The sequence below is a fragment of the Schistocerca gregaria genome, chromosome X, assembly GCF_023897955.1.
Source record: "Schistocerca gregaria isolate iqSchGreg1 chromosome X, iqSchGreg1.2, whole genome shotgun sequence".
Classification (NCBI taxonomy): domain Eukaryota; kingdom Metazoa; phylum Arthropoda; class Insecta; order Orthoptera; family Acrididae; genus Schistocerca; species Schistocerca gregaria.
The window spans coordinates 790467579-790486649 of NC_064931.1; the positions used below are offsets into that span (position 1 = coordinate 790467579).

The 19071-nt window shown below is 42.0% G+C and overlaps 1 protein-coding gene across 1 annotated transcript in view; it reads left to right on the forward strand.

Annotated features, from left to right (window-relative positions):
* Nucleotides 1-19071, forward strand: part of LOC126298321 (uncharacterized) — an 897137-nt gene that overhangs the window by 613082 nt on the left and 264984 nt on the right. The window contains exon 7 of the mRNA XM_049989619.1: nucleotides 18428-18577. Coding sequence (XP_049845576.1) covers nucleotides 18428-18577 — 150 coding nt within the window. The remainder of the gene's footprint in view (nucleotides 1-18427; nucleotides 18578-19071) is intronic.

Consider the following 19071-nt stretch of genomic DNA (forward strand, 5'->3'; position numbering starts at 1 on the left):
ATCTGTCGGGAGACCGAAGTACTAACCCATCCCTCACCATTCCGCGTCCGATGACATTATTGACAGAGGATGACACGGCAGTCGGTCGGTCCCAATTGGGCCATAAGAGCAGAACGCGGTGATTGGGTTTTAGTTTTTTTCAGTAAGTGGAATACGCATTGCTCCCAACATGCATTTACAAGTTAATAATGTCTCCATTTACATGGCTAGAAACAACCAATATGAATCTGGTAATCATGACACTGAAATAACACGACATTCCCGGCCTCCATTATTGGTACATTCAGATATTCTCCAGCCAACGTGATATGTGTTGGAAAAATAATCAGTCATCTCCTTCGACATATTTTGACTACAGCAGTCTTGTATTTCAGCTCATTAGACTACTTGAGTACCCGTCATTGTCCGTCTGTGATGTGTTCCAGTATTCTATTAGTCCATCTCCTCCTTCCGCCTTTCTCTCTCCATCTTCCCCTTCCCCAACCTCTCTGTCCTCCACCTACACCCCCCTCTCTCTGCCCATGTCTTTCTCCCCCATTCACTGTCCATCTCCTCCTACCACCATCTAATTCAATCTCCTACGCCCCTCTCTTTGCTCATCTCCTCCTACGTCCGCAAGCCACCTTACGGTGCCTGTCGGAGAGTACCCTCAACTACTACTAGTCATTTCCTTTCCTGTTCCCCTTGCAAACAGAGCGAGGGAAAAATGTCTATGTATATGACTCCGTATGAGTCCTAATTTCTCAAATCTTATCTTCGTTGTCCTTACGCGCAATGTATGTTGGCGGCAGTAGAATCGTCTGCTAGTCAGCTTCAAATCCCGGTTCTCTACATTTTCTCTGTAGTGTTTCTCGAAAAGAACTTCGCCTTTCCTCCAGGGATTCTCATTTGAGTTTCTGAAGCATCTTTGTAACATATAAGTGTTGTTCGAGCCTACCGGTAACAAACCTAGCAGCCGGTCTCTGAACTGGTTCGACGTCTTCCTTCAATCCGATCAAGTACGGACCCCAAACACTCGAGCAGTACTCAAGGATAGTTCGCAACAGAGTCCTACATGCGGTATCCTCTACAGGTGAACCAGTCCTTCCTAACGGCCTCCCAATAAGCCGAAGTCGGCCATTCGCCTTCCATACCACGGATCTCTCACGCTCGTTTCAATTTATATCGGTTTGCAACGTCAAACGTTAAACGACTTGACAGTGTCAGTCAGTACATTAATAATACTGTAACCGAACATTACAGGTTTGTTCTTCCTACTCACCTGCATTAACTTATATTTTTCCACATTTATAGCTCGCGGCCATAACTCATACCAACTAAAAATTTTGTGTATGTGTGAATTTGTACGGCACGAAACCGCTGAGGTCATCGGTCCCTAGACTTACACATGACTTAAACTAACTTATGCTAAGAACAACAAACACATCCATACCCGAGGGAGGACTCGAACCTCCGCGTAATCCGTGACATGACGCCTAAAACCGCTCGGTCACTCCGCGCGGCTGTAGAAATTTTGTCTAAGTCGTCTTGTATCTTCCTACAGTCACTCAACAGCGACACCTTGCCGTACACCACAGCATCAGCAAACAACCGCAGGTTGCTGCCCAGCCTGCCCGCCGTATCACCTATCTATGGACAGTGCAACAGTGGTCTTATGACACTTCCCTGGGGCACTCCTGAATATATCCTTGTCTGTGGTGAACATTAGCCGTCGAGGACAACTTTCGGGGTTCTATTACTGTCCATCTCCTGCTCCCCCTCTATTTGTCTACCTCATCCTCCTCCTTTCCCTGTCAGTCTCTTCTTGCCCCCTCTTTCTGTCATCTCTCCTCTTCCCCTTTTCTGTCCATCTCCTACTCCTTCCTTTTTCAGTCCATCTCCGCCTTCTCATTCTCTCTCCACGTTATCACAACCACCACAATAGATGTCTTGTGGTTATTGCACCCATTGTATTTCATTCCAGATACTAATAAACTGCGTAGTACATTTGTTTGACATCGTTCCTGCGGTTTAGGATGTCGAACAAATTACTACGTGGTTTTGCCCACGTGCGCACATGTCAAATGTATTTCACACATATTAAATAAATTTCACACGTATCTCTAGCAAATTTCGCCTTACAGATTCATTTTCACACAGCCCAATGTCCATGACGTCGTATCTCCTATGCTATGGGGCGTACAATGATAAAATTTTGCAGCTACATACAGTGTTGTACGAGGCTACTGTCTGCGACTGAGTTGTCAATAGAGTAAGCAGTAAAGAAGTAATTAATTAAAACGTCATGCATAATGCGTCAGTTTTTCACGCCTCTCAGTGCTCATGACACATATCTCTTGAACTGTGTGTCGTAAAAAGATATAACTTTGCTGGTACATTCAGTGATATACACAGATGTGACGAAACTCATGGAGTACCTTCTAATATCTATGTCCTACCTTCCTTTTCCCTGTGTAAAGTAGAAATTCGAGGTGGCATGGACTCAACAAGCAGTCGGAAGCACCCTGCAGAAATGCTGTACCATGCTGCATCTATAGCAGTCCATAATTGCGAAGTTGTTGCCGGTGCAGGATTTAGTACACGAACTGACCTCTAGATTAGTCCCATAAATGTTCATTTGGATTTATGTCAGCCGATTTGGGTGAACAAATTATTCGCTCAAATTGTGCAGAATGTTCTTCAAAACCAGTCACGAACGCTCATGGCCCAGTGACACGGTGCATTGTCATCCATAAAAATTCCATCGTAGTTTGCGACATGACGTAAATGAATGGCTACAAATGGTCTCCAAGTAAATGAACATAACCATTTCCAGTCAAGGATGGGTTCAAATGGAACAGAGCACCCAGTCCATTCCACGTAAACACAGCCAACACTATTATGTAGCCACCACCAGCTTGCACAGTGCCTTGTTGACAACTCGGATCAATGGCTTCAGGGGTATGCGTCACACTCGAATCCTACCATCAGCTCTTACTAAATGTGTGAGCGTGTAGGTGCTATTCTGTCGTTCTGCGCAACGGATTAATCTGCGATGTACCCTTTACCCAGTGTCTCCTGCAAGATGCAATTTCCACCCCACACTACTACAGAAGTCAGACAGACGCTCCTAACGCTCTAAAGAGAAATGCCAGAAAAACTTTCAGCAATAAATATCTCCTGGAGTCGTCCGCTGTAAGGAAATGACACAAAAATTCGTAAAATTTCTTATGTAACTAGTGGGATACTCGGGTACTGGAGTAGTGCTAGTTAGTGTAAGAAAACATCAAACTAACGAAAATTATTATTTATTTTGAAAAAATTCTGAGAAATTACAATGGCACTTCTAGTTATGAACTCAACACGTTATTTCAGGGTTCTTTTCAGAATGTGAAGTTACCTCTTCAGGATAGGATTCGCTAATGAAATTTCTGTACAAGGTTTAAGATTGTTATTGACTTGGCAGAATGGCTGAGAGCCGCGCCTACTCAACTTGAATAATTATCTATTAGAATGTTGCTAGGTACGGTCGAGGCTGTCGCGTGTGAAATGTACTGTTGTGGAAGAAATATGGGGCTCGCAAGAGCTGTAGCTCACAATACCGTAAGCTGCGATGACTGCTGTCTTCGCCGCTCGCTCCTGACAAATAAGATAACTCTCGATCTGTCTGGATTGACCTTCGCTAACCAAACTCTCCCTACGCCTTTGCCGGCCGCGGTGGTCTCGCGGTTCTAGGCGCGCAGTCCGGAACCGTGCGACTGCTACGGTCGCAGGTTCGAATCCTGCCTAGGGGCATGGATGTGTGTGATGTCCTTAGGTTGGTTAGGTTTAAGTAGTTCTAAGTTCTAGGGGACTAATGACCACAGCAGTTGAGTCCCATAGTGCTCAGAGCCATTTTTGAACCTACTCCTTGATGAAGTCAAGGACTCCAATTCGCCCCTAGTCTAACTATTGGCGTGGTACATCAGTCAGATAACCAGCCCACCGCGATGCCACTCAAAATTCACTCGCAGGCGTTTAACTATAAGTCAGTCCATTCACACCGCACAATAAGTGTGGCGGCCAACACAGTGAACAATCGCAAGAACTCAATATAGAGTCGCACTCCAATTCGCTCTCGACAGAGGTGCTCTCCCAGTGAAGTACTGAGGAGAGACTTGTTCCTCGCTCTTTGAGTACACGTACGAGCGCATACGCTCTCGATACGTGTTCTCGCTCCAAGGGCGACAACAAAATGGCCCCTCTGAACGCCAGACGTGAAGGAGTATATCTTTCGGTCTCTTCCATTACTCCTTCAGCTCATTGCGTCAGAAATATCGTCTACCAATCATCATTGCTCTTCTAAAACGGGAGAATGACGTTTCGTTTAAGGCGACCAATCCGGAAATCTTTAGCATCGGCGTTTGGCGTTTGCTGTCTCCCTGTGAAAATCTCTGAAACTGCGTGCTATTTTGTAAAGAATGAGTAGGCTGAGCGCTCCCACACATTGTAGCGGAATGTGCTTTTAAACCGAATACGGGGTCGTTCCCCCTTTCACTCGAGCACACGCTGTCCGCTCCACGGGCGGTCACCGGCCGACGTAGATAGGTTGGGACCAGCCTCCTGGCGTGCCGTTGCTCTCCCGAACTTGCTTTTGTGACCATCGTGTCTTGAATGTGTGTATGTACGGCAGCCTCGAATATTTCAATCTCGGAGCGCATTTGCGCTTTACTAGTTATTTGCATTCCGTTTACATGAATTCATAAGACACTGACTTTATCTTATCGAGTTCGGGTTCGAATGAAGCTTCTTGACGTGCGGAATATGATGGTCAGGGCGGAATATGTAAGCAATGAAGGTCAGAAGACCACGACGTCTTACAAATGGAATCAAATGTCTAGGATCCAACCGATATGGTCACGAACCCAGGAGAGTGCTGCAGGCGATGTTTGTGCTGTGCAACAGTACTGCTGCTCCTGGGGAGTATCGAAGCATTAAAGAAATGCGACGACATCCCCTTTCCACACCTGGGTTGAAGAACATGATTCGGAAGTTCGATTTAAATGATGATTTTTTACGTGCTCCTGGCAGAGGCCGTCAGCAATTCCACTATAGATTGTTAAAGAAGTTACGGTTGCCGTGACTGAGTACGCTGGACGTCATCTTCAAGCTGGACGTGATCTTCAAGCACTGCACGAGCTGTATCACGACAGCTGAACATTCCGTGGACCACCGTTCAAAAAGCGCTACGAACAGTTATGAAATGGTTCCAGTCCGTCGTGGATGCACGTGGCCATCACACTGAGCAACATTTGTAACATGGGACGTAAATACCCTTCTCATGTGGAAATTAATATCTGCTGCTTCCAACGGTTTGTAGGTTATTTCTCTTTCCCGTGTCCTTGCAAATGTTTCCACAAAGTTTCATTATCCTTGGAACACTCGCCTTCACGGGATCCTCTCAAGTAGCGGAAGTTCAGTTATAACCCTTGTATATTAAATAGTCAGCAAAAGAAAAAACTTCAAAAAGGTACCACTACGCTTCCTTTTCGTGTTTTACTAAACAACGTTAGCAAGTTCTGGTGTCTTCCATCACAAGTTAATGAACAATAACAATAGCGTCGCAAACTGCCCTGCGGTTTCATAATTTTCAACATATTTCATTGTATTATTTAAAGTTCAAAATTTATTTTCTGGTGACTTTAGCAACTATGTTATTCATCTGGTAATGCGTGAGAGCTCAAAAAACATGGACACAGGATAAATCAGAACCCATGCGATACTAGAATGTTCCAAAACGTCGCTCATAAAAGCTGGATGTTTTCGGGCTCATATAACGGTCTGTTAGTGATAGAAAGTTAGGGAGAAGTGATTTGGTTAGCCCTTGGCTATGGGCTATTAGTATACACTTAGAAGCATCGTCTTACTATCCTACAGTACAGGGTTAAGTTCGAATATTACACACTTCCTCAAGCGTAGGTAAATAGAGCAAAAAGATTGGTTCTTTTTGCATTATACGTGGTCTGTCGTGCGCTTATGGAGGCACCGTTTAGTTCATGGGTGGTTTCTGAGAAAACCCGGGAAACATTGGTTTTGGGTACCAAAATCGAGCAGTGCATTCCAAGACGGCTATCAGCAGCAACTATCTGTAATTTTTACAATATATTCCTAAGATCCCTATCTCGAACAACTTTGAAAATTTTATTGATATCTTCATCCGTTTTCGAGATACAGTGGTTCATAGTTACTATACCTGTACACATAAAATACTCACGTAATATCCGGTGTGAAGGCAAAACGTAGTTTATAAAGTGACATAGCACGGAAAAATAGCACGTAAAGTGTCTCCGTTATCATCAGAAGGGTTCTGGGAACCTCACGTTGTAGTATTCAAGTACATGAAGAATTTTTGTGCACTTAAAATCCGTCTGAGGTGTAAAATAAGTTTTGCTTTATTTCACTTTCACGTAAGTAAACCATCAAAATTTTCTGACCCATAAAGTTCTATTGATATGAGTGGAATGCCCTTCTATAGCTGGGAAAAGAAGGGAACAAGGGGAAAAATGCTCTTATCGGAGCGTGCTCCTGGTTTTAAAAACTGACTGAAAAGTGGTGTGCCATCTGCCTCATTCTACTATCAAAAATTTTCCCAAAAATTTTGGCATTGGAATGTATTGGCGCTTTTTATGCTCAGAAAGAGTGACACAGTGGCAGTGAAAAAGGGACGAGAAAGTACTAAATTTTGGAAGATAGTAGACAGTGATTGTGTTATAGAAGAGCGAAGGAGACAAAATAAAACAAATGTTCAAGAAACTGTCTGCAATGTTTTGAAGAGGAGAAAGGTGTGTACAATGTTTTTCCCGTACATCTTGACTCCCGAACGAAAACGACGATCCCTGGATGGCTGTCGCCACTTGACTGAGATGCAAAATGAGGACATTTCATTTCTGGAGAGAATCATCATGGGTAACGAGTCTTGGTCTTATCAATACGAAACTAACACAAAATGACACAATGCTGAATGACACTCTGATGGTTCGCCAAGATCGAAGAAGGTATGAGTTTTAGGAGCGAGCCGACCAACATACCGAAGAAGAACTTTTCTGGCGGTTTCACATGACTGTATGAACGCTTTTTGCGTTGTACGCAAGTTCACGGGCACTATGTATAACACGTAAAGCACTGACATCACCATCTTAACTTTCTTCTATTTCTTATTAATACAGTCTTGAAACTTCTAGAACAAGCGGGGTATGTTCGTCCTCTCGGGAGCTAGACACATGGAACAGTTAAGATCTTGCGTGGAACTGAGTATGGCCGTCCTGGATAAATCGAAATCCATATTCACTCTACAGTCGTTGTATCACGACCAACTAAATCACCAATCGCGATAGCTACGATCCGGCTGCTGTCGAGTTTCCACAAGTGCTGATGGACGTTTCCCTTCTCACATGAGGCGTAACTCGTTCATCTTCTTACAAACGAGCAACATTCAAACGCGATTTCTGAGTGAGAAACCCTCGTTTAGTCTTTCCCTATACACAGAATGTAGATGGTGTTTCTGATAGCTATTTAGTGCACTTGCACTGAAATACTAGTCATGAAGTAGACATATTTTCATGATGCCTTCATTTTGTTCCAATTTTAATCATGAAGATGACATATTTTCATGACGCCTTCATTTTGTTGCAATTTTAGAGGCCAGTAGTGTATTTAAACTAACCTGCACCATGTCCAAACAGCCTCTAAGCAGAAGGATAGTACTGAAAGACTGTTGTCTGTGTACTTTAACTCGTTCAGTGTTACAGAAGTGACTACGTATATTCACTCACGCTGCTATAAAAAAAAATAGAAGGTGGTGCATTTTTATATATAAAATTGCTTGATCTTATATTCTCTCTCTAAGCAAATGTTATCAATTACTATTTAATACAATCTTATTCTGGGACTTACATTCAAACCATACGGTTTATTGTTTCAGACACACAGTCTTCATTGGATCATACGTCATAGTTACCAGTACCTGCGTTACATAACAACGTAATCTTAGTTTCCGTCTTCTCTTAGGGGACTATATCAATTTAGACGGTAGAAACTATTTCAAGTCGTCTTATTAAATTAGATAATCTATTAATATGGATCAAATTCCTTCTTTTAATAATATAGATATCACGCTCAAGAAGACCACCACCCGATACGTAGGAAAAAATCTGCCAATACCTCTAAAAAATCGTGAAAAAAGATACTATAACTACAAAACGTAGGAACGGCTTTCTTTGTTTTATCAGAATCATAACGGTAAAACGTTAGTTTTATTTTTATCGTAACAAAAGAGGTACCAATTTCCAGTCATATACAGTTCAGCTAAATAAAAATATTCATAGCCCGCTAGATTTGAAAGCTCTTTTGACAAAGACAGCAGATGAGCCATGAGCCCCTCTCCACCCCTTCCCCCCGCCACTCTGTACAGTTCACACATTTTCGTTTGTTTAATTCACTCTTACATTTTCGTTTAGGATAAGGCTTCAGCTTTTGCCTTCTCCAGCCCATTTCTTTCCACTTACACCTGAACGCTTTCGGTTCCACTTTATCCAACTTTTCCACAATTTTATTTTAGACTACATATGCCATTTCCTCGCACAAATCTGCATCCTCTCAAACCACTACCGTTGTTTCTCGACTGCCTGACACTGGAATTAGATAGTCATGCGTGAAATGTATTCGCAGTTTCTACATCTACATCTACGTACATACTCCGCAATCCACCATACGGTGCGTGGCGGAGGGTACCACAACTAGCATCTTCTCTCCCTGTTCCACTCCCAAACAGAACTAGGGAAAAATGACTGCCTATATGCCTGTGTACGAGCCCTGATCTCTCTTATCTTATCTTTGTGCTCTTTCCGCGAAATGTAAGTTGGCGACAGTAAAATTGTACTGCAGTAAGCCTCAAATCCTGGTTGTCTAAATTTCCTCAGTAGCGATTCACGAAAAGAACGCCTCCTTTCCTCCAGAGACTCCGATCCGAGTTCCTGAAGCATTTCCACAACACTCGCGTGATGATCAAACCTACCAGTAACAAATCTAGCAGCCCGCCTCTGAATTGCTTCCATGTCCTCCCTCAGTCCGACCTGATAGGGATCCCAAACGCTCGAGCAGTACTCAAGAATAGGTCGTATTAATGTTTTATAAGCGGTGTCATTTACAAATGAACCACATCTTCCCAAAATTCTACCAATGAACCTTAGACGACTATCCGCCTTCCCCACAACTGCTATTACATGCTTGTCCCACTTCATATCGCTCTGCAATGTTACGCCCAAATATTTAAACGACGTGACTGTGTCAAGCGCTACACTACTAATGGAGTATTCAAACATTACGGGATTCTTTTTCCTATTCATCTGCATTAATTTACATTTATCTATATCTAGAGTTAGCTGCCATTCTTTACACCAATCACAAATCCTGTCCAAGTCATCTTGTATTTTCCTACAGTCACTCAACGACGACACCTTCCCGTACACCACAGCATCATCAGCAAACAGCCGCACATTGCTATCCACCTTATCCAAAAGATCATTTATATAGATAAAAAACAACAGCAGACCTACCACACTTCTCTGGGGCACTCCAGATGATAACCTTACCTCCGATGAACACTCACCATCGAGGACAAAATCTAATACAAACAACCGTCAGCTGTATAAGGGTATGTGGCATCAGGACTCGAACCAAATTTCCCCATTTACGCGAGCAGTCGCCTTAACCGCTTCGGCTATCCGTGCACGACCCAAGGCTAGACCCAAACTTCGAAAAGTCACTACCTGTAGTCCTACACACATTATGTAATTCCCATAAGAGGGAGGACATTTGAATTGAAAGTTGCTGCCTGGTACCGGCTGATAAATGCGATACTGCAGCGAATGTCCGAAGAAACACTGCATCATTCTTCTTAACAACAGTATACTACAATATCGTATCGGAATTAGATAGATTCCACGGTTATCTGCAACTAATGAAGGTAATTTATATCAATTTCACATTACTTGCCAAGAATATTGTAATGTTTTACAGAACTGTATGAGTCTGAAGCAGCAAGAAAATAATCACAGAAAACCAAAAACTAGAAAGGAAGTGCACTTGTTACATGCTTCTATGTCTGTAAGGATAGCGCCATCTTCAAAGCGCTAAAATTCTAACCGGTTTTCCTTTTTATACTGGTCAAGACAATTGCTAGACTTCGCTACGGTTCAGGTGATGTGGTGTTTCTCAACTAGTGGAGCAGTTACAACCTACAATGCATATCAGACTGGCGAAACGACAAAAAATTGAAAGGACTCAGGAAAGAGCTGCTCTATCTGTACTCGTTTATTATATCGGTGTCGTGGCATAGATTCACAGTTATTTGCTATCGGTTACACACTTGGTTTCGTTTCGGTTTCTCAGACAAAACTCAGTCAGTTGGTTCTGCCCCTAGGGATGGGAGATATTTAACGTAACAATGAAAGTAATACTCTTATTCAATCACCTGTATTACACAAATAATCCGTTCCACGCCGAATATTTTCCATTTTTTAATAAGGCAGGACTCGACAAACAGAAGCATGAGGTTCAACTAATTACCTCGTTTACAGTTGTTTAAGAGGAAAATGTTCAGCCGGCCGCTGTGACCGAGCAGTTCTAGGCGCTTCAGTACGGAGCCGCGCTGTTGCTATGGTCGCCGGTTCGAATCCTGTCTCGGGCATGGATGTGTGATATCCTTAGGTAAGTTAGGTTTAAGTAGTTCTAAGTCTAGGGGACTGATGACCTCAGATGTTAAGTCCCATAGTGCTTAGAGTAATTTGAACCATTTTGAAAATTTCCTGTTTTCATAACAATAATTTTCTTCTTGCTGTTTTAATCCAAGCAGTTTAAAGCAAAGGGCTGCCACTCGTGTCATTGTCGTTGTAATAGGTAATGCTCTGTCTTAAATTCTATTAGTCACAGGTTATCAATACCTGGAGAGTGTCCTTTTGCTTCGGAAGCAGTCAGCTGGTGCTAGGTGTTGACGTCTGTTCCAAAGTGCAACTGGCGTTCTCGCGAACTGTGCAAATGACACATTCGATAGTAAAGCACGAATCATGTTTCAGCGGGCACCGCTGAGGCGTTCGGCATACTGTGGTGAAAACAGAGATGGGCTGCACTGCTGTTACTGCTGTTGTAGTCTTCAGTCCATCAAAAAAGTCTCCAACTAATAACTGAAGACCACAACTATTTAGCCCATCGCTACTGTCCACACTGTATGCCTAGGACCACAGCGGAGTCGGCTCTGACATCACTGGGCTGATACGGCAACACTTGTTAAGGTGAAGGCGGTTGAAATGTTGAAGTTTATGGCACTTGTTACCTATGGTGTGCTGTACTTGTTATTTTACTGTCAATACTAAATACTTGTTCATTTTAGGTGGATTAGTTGTGAATCGTGCAACGCAGGTGAATCACCCTCACAAAAACAGACACGTTCACTTTATATGAAGGGTAACTCAGACAAATAAATGAGTAAACGTGCGTGAAAATGCTCTACGTACAATATCTTGAGCAAAATTACGTGTGGGATCCGCAGCACTAAACGAGGCTCTATTCATCTAAAAACAGCACTTAACATGATTGAAAATATCAACCAAAATATAAGGACGATCAAAAACTTCTGTCTGATGGCTTCCCTGCAGAGTATATGAAACGTAGCGCGACCCCGTTGCTGGTACATAAGCACCGACTTGTGTGCGGTAAATGCGGGAACTTGAACTATGGCTATGTTAATGAGATCGACAGGAAGTGCAAAATGGCTAACCAGGGATGACTAGAGGACAAATGTAAGGATGTAGAGGCTTATCTCACTAGGGGTAAGATAGATACTGCCTACAGGAAAATTAAAGAGACCTTTGGAGATAAGAGAACCACTTGTACCAACATCAAGAGCTCAGATGGAAACCCAGTTCTAAGCAAAGAAGGGAAAGCAGAAAGGTGGAAGGAGTATACAAAGGGTCTATACAAGGGCGATGTACTCGAGGACAATATTATGGAAATGGAAGAGGATGTAGATGAAGATGAAATGGGAGATACGATACTGCGTGAAGAGTTTGACACAGCACTGAAAGACCTGAGTCGAAACAAGGCTCCCGGAGTAGACAACATTCCATTGGAACTACTGACGGCCTTGGGAGAGCCAGTCCTGACAAAACTCTACCATCTGGTGAGCAAGATGTATGAGACAGGTGAAATACCCTCAGACTTCAAGAAGAATATAATAATTCCAATCCCAAAGAAAGCAGGTGTTGAGAGATGTGAAAATTACCGAACTGTCAGCTAAATAAGTCACAGCTGCAAAATACTAACGCGAATTCTTTACAGACGAATGGAAAAACTAGTAGAATCCGACCTCGGGGAAGATCAGTTTCGATTCCGTAGAAATGTTGGAACACGTGAGGCAATACTGACCTTACGACTTATCTTAGAAGCTAGATTAAGGAAGGGCAAACCTACGTGTCTAGCATTTGTAGACTTAGAGAAAGCTTTTGACAATGTTGACTGGAATACTCTCTTTCAAATTCTGAAGGTGGCAGGGGTAAAATACAGGGAGCGAAAGGCTATTTACAATTTGTACAGAAACCACGTGGCAGTTATAAGAGTCGAGGGACATGAAAGGCAAGCAGTGGTTGGGAAGGGATTGAGGCAGGGTTGTAGCCTCTCCCCTATGTTATTCAATCTGTATATTGAGCAAGCAGTGAAGGAAACAAAAGAAAAGTTTGGAGTAGGTATTAAAATCCATGGAGAAGAAATAAAAACTTTGAGGTTCGCCGATGACATTGTAATTCTGTCAGAGACAGCAAAGCACTTGGAAAAGCAGTTGAACGGAATGGATAGTGTCTTGAAAGGAGGATATAAGATGAACATCAACAAAAGCAAAACGAGGATAATGGAATGTAGTCGAATTAAGTCGGGTGATGCTGAGGGAATTAGATTAGGAAATGAGACACTTAAAGTAGTAAAGGAGTTTTCCTATTTGGGGAGCAAAATAACTGATGATGGCCGAAGTAGAGAGGATATAAAATGTATACTGGCAATGGGAAGGAAAGCGTTTCTGAAGAAGAGAAATTTGTTAACATCGAATATAGATTTATGTATCAGGAAGTCGTTTCTGAAAGTATTTGTATGGAGTGTAGCCATGTATGGAAGTTGAAACATGGACGATAAATAGTTTGGACAAGAAGAGAATAGAATCTTTCGAAATGTGGTGCTACAGAAGAATGCTGAAGATTAGATGGGTAGATCACATAACTAATGAGGAAGTATTGAATAGGATTGGGGAGAAGAGAGGTTTGTGGCACAACTTGACCAAAAGAAGGGATCGGTTGGTAGGACATGTTCTGAGGCATCAAGGTATCACCAATTTAGTATTGGAGGGCAACGTGGAGGGTAAAAATCGTAGAGGGAGACCAAGAGATGACTACACTACGCAGATTCAGAAGGATGTAGGTTGCAGTGGGTACTGGGAGATGAAGAGGCTTCCACAGGATAGAGTAGCATGGAGAGATGCATCAAACCAGTCTCAGGACTGAAGACCACAACAACAACAACAACATGTTAATATCAAATGCGTCCAAACGGGGCCTACGTGCTGCTATTCTTTGTTTGCGTGCCGAAGTAAAATCTGTCGGAGAATGAAGAATGCACATGGGCCAGCAAGTCTCTCGGAAACCACCGTTATGGAATAGTGTGCCAAATTTCGTGCAGGTCGTAATTCTACCCGAGTCACCAGTCGATCTGGAAGGCCAGCTTCATCCATTACGCCAACTCATATGGGAGACATTATATAGTCCTGAGGTCCCACCATGCGATTACAGCCTTTGGCCCCTTGAAAAGGCCTTAAAGGGTCGACAATTCCTGTCGGACGAGGATGTGTAGCAGGCAGCTGCGGACTTCTTCACGCAGCAGGGCACGCTGTTTTACCAAACGGGTATCTTTAATATGACGCGTCGGTGGGATGATTGCCTTAATACTCATGTCGATTTTACCTGTTTGACATACCGTTCTGGGCTGCACGGCCTTCGAACAGAAAATTTTTGATCACCTCCTACACTATAGAGGTTGCCCGAAACCTAAGAAAAATGTACCTACGTGTTATTTTTTTTCTTCTTGGTATATATTAAAGGGTTGAAACAAAAGATGTGTAGGTTGCATCCGTATTTATTTTCATATTTGTTAATAGTTTGTTATTAGAAACAAAAAGCTTGCTGTTAATAAAAATTACACTTTTCTTCTGGTTTCCTTTCCATGATTATTATTTTTCTACTCATATCACGTAATATCAGGTGCTGAGCATAGATGCCAGTTGAATATGGAATGGCAAAAGTGATGGCATCGCCGTCATCATCAGTGTTCTTGGATCAGTACCGTATAACTAGAAGAGCTTTCTCTCTAGTACCCCTGGATGTAGTAAGGATAGTAAAATCCGAGATATACAATGGCCCACATCTTGCGTAAAGAATTTTAAAATCAGTAAACCACCAGGACTGCTCTTCAGGATGCTGGAAGAAACATAGAGTAGACTTGACTGTGTCCAACAATGTAAACTATGTTGTGCAAAATAAAGACAATAATAATAATAATAATAATAATAATAACATCATTAAAATATATTTTAAGGAAATCCATACTTTCGAGCCTCATTGCGGCTTCTGGAATTAAGTATGAATGTATAAATTGTCATTTCAAAAAATAAGTATTTTTTGCAAAATAAACACAGACTTCAAACCATTAAGGAAACACGTGAATATAATTGATTTCATGGCTTGGGCGTCATATGTGAAGCGTTTACAATCAGATGTTACAGTCATTTCCACGATTGACAAAAACGACTTTACCAATGTGTAGCGAACGTAATGCTGGACCGGGGCAGGAAAAGAAGATGAGAAGGGCGAAATTTCGTACAAATAGGCTTACTGGTGTCAGAACTGAAGTGGAATCAATACCCATTTCGTGGCTAAAAAGTGAAAAGCGTTGGAAGTTAAAGAACCTAATAATTATCACATTCATTGAAGGATTTGAGAATTAACATTCCATACATGTGCATATTATACTCGTAATGACGGAGTAGAAAAGAATGATGACTAAGGTGTAGCATCCCGTCGGTGACAGGATTATTAAAGACGAAGCACAAGCTGAGTTTGGGGACGGATGGGGAAGAAATTCGGCCATACGATTTTAAAGGAGCCATCCCGGAATTTGCCTTATGTGTTTTAGGGAAATCAAAGGAAGCCTAAATGTTGATGTCCTAACGGGAATTTGAACTGCCGTGCTAGAATATGTGAACAATATCTTACAACTGCATAACACCGTTCGATGACTAAATTTTGCGCAGAAGTGTGTGTATACAGGGTACAATAAAAAGGTATTGCCTAACTTCCAGGAAACATTCCTCACACGTAGGGGAAGAAAATATGTTGTATGGACATGGATCCGGAAATGCTTTATTTCCATGTTGGTGCCATTTCCTAAAAGTCGTCAACACATTAATCATCCACGTTGAAACGCAGCTTTTTCCGTAGACAGCGCATCGCCACCATAGTGAGGGACGCACCCTGTCCAATGAACGACTCGCAGAAGTGTGCCCGTGCAGGAAAATTAACTGCTGATAGTGCCTGCACACAATGTACGTACTGCAGGTTCTCATGCAAGATTCTGCAGACCGTCATGTGGTGAACATTACTTGTTGCACATCCCGTATCCCGTAAGACGACGACCAACTGCTTCATACGGCCTCCCGGCGGGGCACCTTCGTTCTGGAAATCCCTGCCGCTACAAACATTAAGCGTCACGGCCATTACCACCTACTAGACCGTACAGCAAATGGACATCTGCCAACTGCGCATTTGAGCACACTTCCATTGCACTGTAGCGGATACCAAGTCCGTGATGAACACTTAATAGTTAATGGTACGTGCTTGATGCTAACAGAGCAATTAAGTTAGCCGCATATCAACACAAGCAGTGAAGTGAGTCAGACGTCACCATTACCTTCGTTCATTTGGAACAGCAAACGTTGATGGCAAACCTAAGAATTACCTCTTACGAACTGACCAAAGTTAAAAAGGGGGTATTTTGAACATCTCATGTGAGATAACATTTTATATAATCTTAATACGTTCTGTTTCTGTGTGTTTCCTGTCAATAATCTGATAATGAAAAGGAATATAAAATGAGCTACAACATGGAAAACGTTTACAGACCTATGTTCATCTAACAAATTTTATTTGTCTAGATCTGGGTTTTTTATCGTGAAAGTTTGGCCATATGTTTTTGTACAGCCTGTATTTGCCAGTGAACATATGAGTACACTTTATCGTGACCCTTAGGGAATTCTTTCGTCGTGAAGACCACCTTTTCAGTAGCTTTACCCCGTCTAGTAAAGAATCCGTTGTACTGAAGTCGTACGACCGTATACCCTTCCTGCTGCTGGGGTCGTCAATTACCTAAGGGACGGAAGTGGTATGTCCCGCCAGTTTATGAACTGTGTATACATTGTTCTGTGTCTGATCGTATTTTAACGGCTTGTGTATCGTATTTTGTGAGGGGTGTAGTGGGGGCTAGACCAGCATTCGCCTAAACGAGCGTGAGAAACCGCCTAAAAACCACATCAGACTGATCGATGCCTCAGCCACACTCGTTAATCCGTCGCGAGATTTCGAACCAGGTCTGACTCATCCACCCTCCCCCCCTTCGTTGCAGAGATGCGGCAGCTTTATATTGTGTGATCCGTTGTCACAGAACGTATTCCAAAAAGTCAACATCTATAATCTTGATTGGTTTTCATTATGACTTTTCCGTAGTTCATCGTCGTTAAGACCTATCTTAAGCAGCCACTGGTAAAGCTTCTGATTCTCCTCACATTCTTCCTCTTTTAAGCGGCAGATGCGTTTGATCTCTCTAAATCTTGTTTTGGTACTGAACATGTAGATACTTCTATATCCAGGATAATTTATGCTTATTCTGAGCCAAACATTTTATCTTAAATTGCAGGAGTGAGTACGTATCAGTGTAATTAGCATTATGTGAGAACTTTTCTGCAACATTTTCATGCTGAGGAATAACTCAATTTTTTTCTTGGAGTTGAGTTCCGTTCTTAGCACCAGTTTTACCTTCCTACAACATTTTTGGACAACTCTTTTCTTCACTGTTTGTTAGGTTCCAGGTTTCTTATATTGGTATCTTCATCCAAGTGAATGTGCTATATTTTAACATTCTCTCTAATCACGCTTACTTACGCACATTTCTCAGGGCCCTGCTTTGCACTAATGTCAACACTAAACCTTTTAACAATACTTCATTTACGTTCTTTTCATTTGTTGCAAGTATTTTCAAGTCATCCTTGTAAAAATGACTATTTTCTGCTTGTCGTTGTGCTTATAATGGATAGAGTGAATAATTTAGTTCTCTGCAGAAAGGAAATTCAAAATGAGAGTGGAAACAAAGAATCATTGTGAAATATTTCCCTGTACAATCTATGTCAAATGTCAAATGTGTGTGAAATCTTATGGGACTCAACTGCTAAGGTCATCAGTCCCTAAGCTTAAACACTACTTAACCTAAATCATCCTGAGGACAAACACACACATCCATGCCCGAGGGAGGACTCGAACCTCCGCCGGGACCAGACGCACAGTCCATGACTGCAGCGCCCTAGACCGCTCGGCTAATCCCGCGCGGCTGCAATATATGGTTGTAAACGCTGTTGACTATCATTTACACACGTGGTATCTCTCCTAAGAGTCGTGAGGCACATTTTCTCTTGTGTTTCGGCATATACTTGCAATTTCGTTTTTGCAGTATGTAATTTGAGTCAACACAAACAAATATTCCTCATCACGTCTTTCATGCGACGTCCAGTGTCGACGGAAACGGTCGGTTGGCTTCCCGTTACAAATAAAATTATTTTGAAAGTGGACTTTAACGAGCCATTTCGGTAGATTGGCCTAGATTAATCTAGCATGATACTCGATTTATCGACATGTTTTAACAAGAAAAGTGAAACAAGAAGAATAACAAATATTACAGCAGAGACTGGGCAGCACTGCTGCATGGTGGCACTAGTTAGCGCTATAATGTTGTTTACATGTGATGTTGTAGAATCACAGCTACGACAACTGAAAAGAAGGCGAATGTTCAAGCGTTATCTATTTACTTCGTATGAAACATTGTACAGTTAATGTTCTGTGAATGTATGTCTTGTAAAAAGGTTATTTTGGGTGTTTCAGTCAATTAGCGAACGGAGAGAGTGACAAAAAAAACGAACTATGAAAGTCTCAATCTTTTAAGCAATTCTTCTTGCCAGACTTTCTTTGCAAACGAGTCATCTGGAGAAAGGCACTTGCTTTTTGCCGGAACGTGTTTTTTGTGACTAAGCTATCTTGCTTTCTTATTTTTATAGGCACTGATAGTAAGAGAAGACCGTGGTCAATGAATATTCCACAGTCCTGGCTGCTTCACGGATCAGCTGAGGATATCAATCGGCCCGAATTTCCAAGCGGATCTTTGCGAAGACAAAAGCGTATACGCTACCGATCAGCGACGACACTTGGTAAAATAATTCGTTACTCGTGCTAATAACAGAGTGATGTCTTGCTAACATTTACATAACTGTTGTATTGGTGTGTACGTGACTAACACCCTAACGAACCGCAAATAACTAGCAATTCGTAATACAAATTATCATCACCATATTTCACTTTCGGACACAGATCTTGAAAATTAACAGTCTGCATGATATAGTCTCAAAATTACGCATAATACCCGCTGTTCACCATAATCTTTGAGTTATGCATAATGCTCTAACAACGCACTTCAAACATAAATTTAACGCTAAGTTTCTCTAACTTAATAAATATCTAATGAAAGTCCTTACGATCATAGAAATTGCATATACTTTCGATTGCTCGAATATGTTGTTTCCAACAGGACATGGTATCTAGATTTTACTGTTGCTCTTGTGTTTCGTATATCCCACATAAATACTATATAAATTTTAATTCTCGTTAAACCAGTAATGACGGATTATTATCTCCCCACTGACGA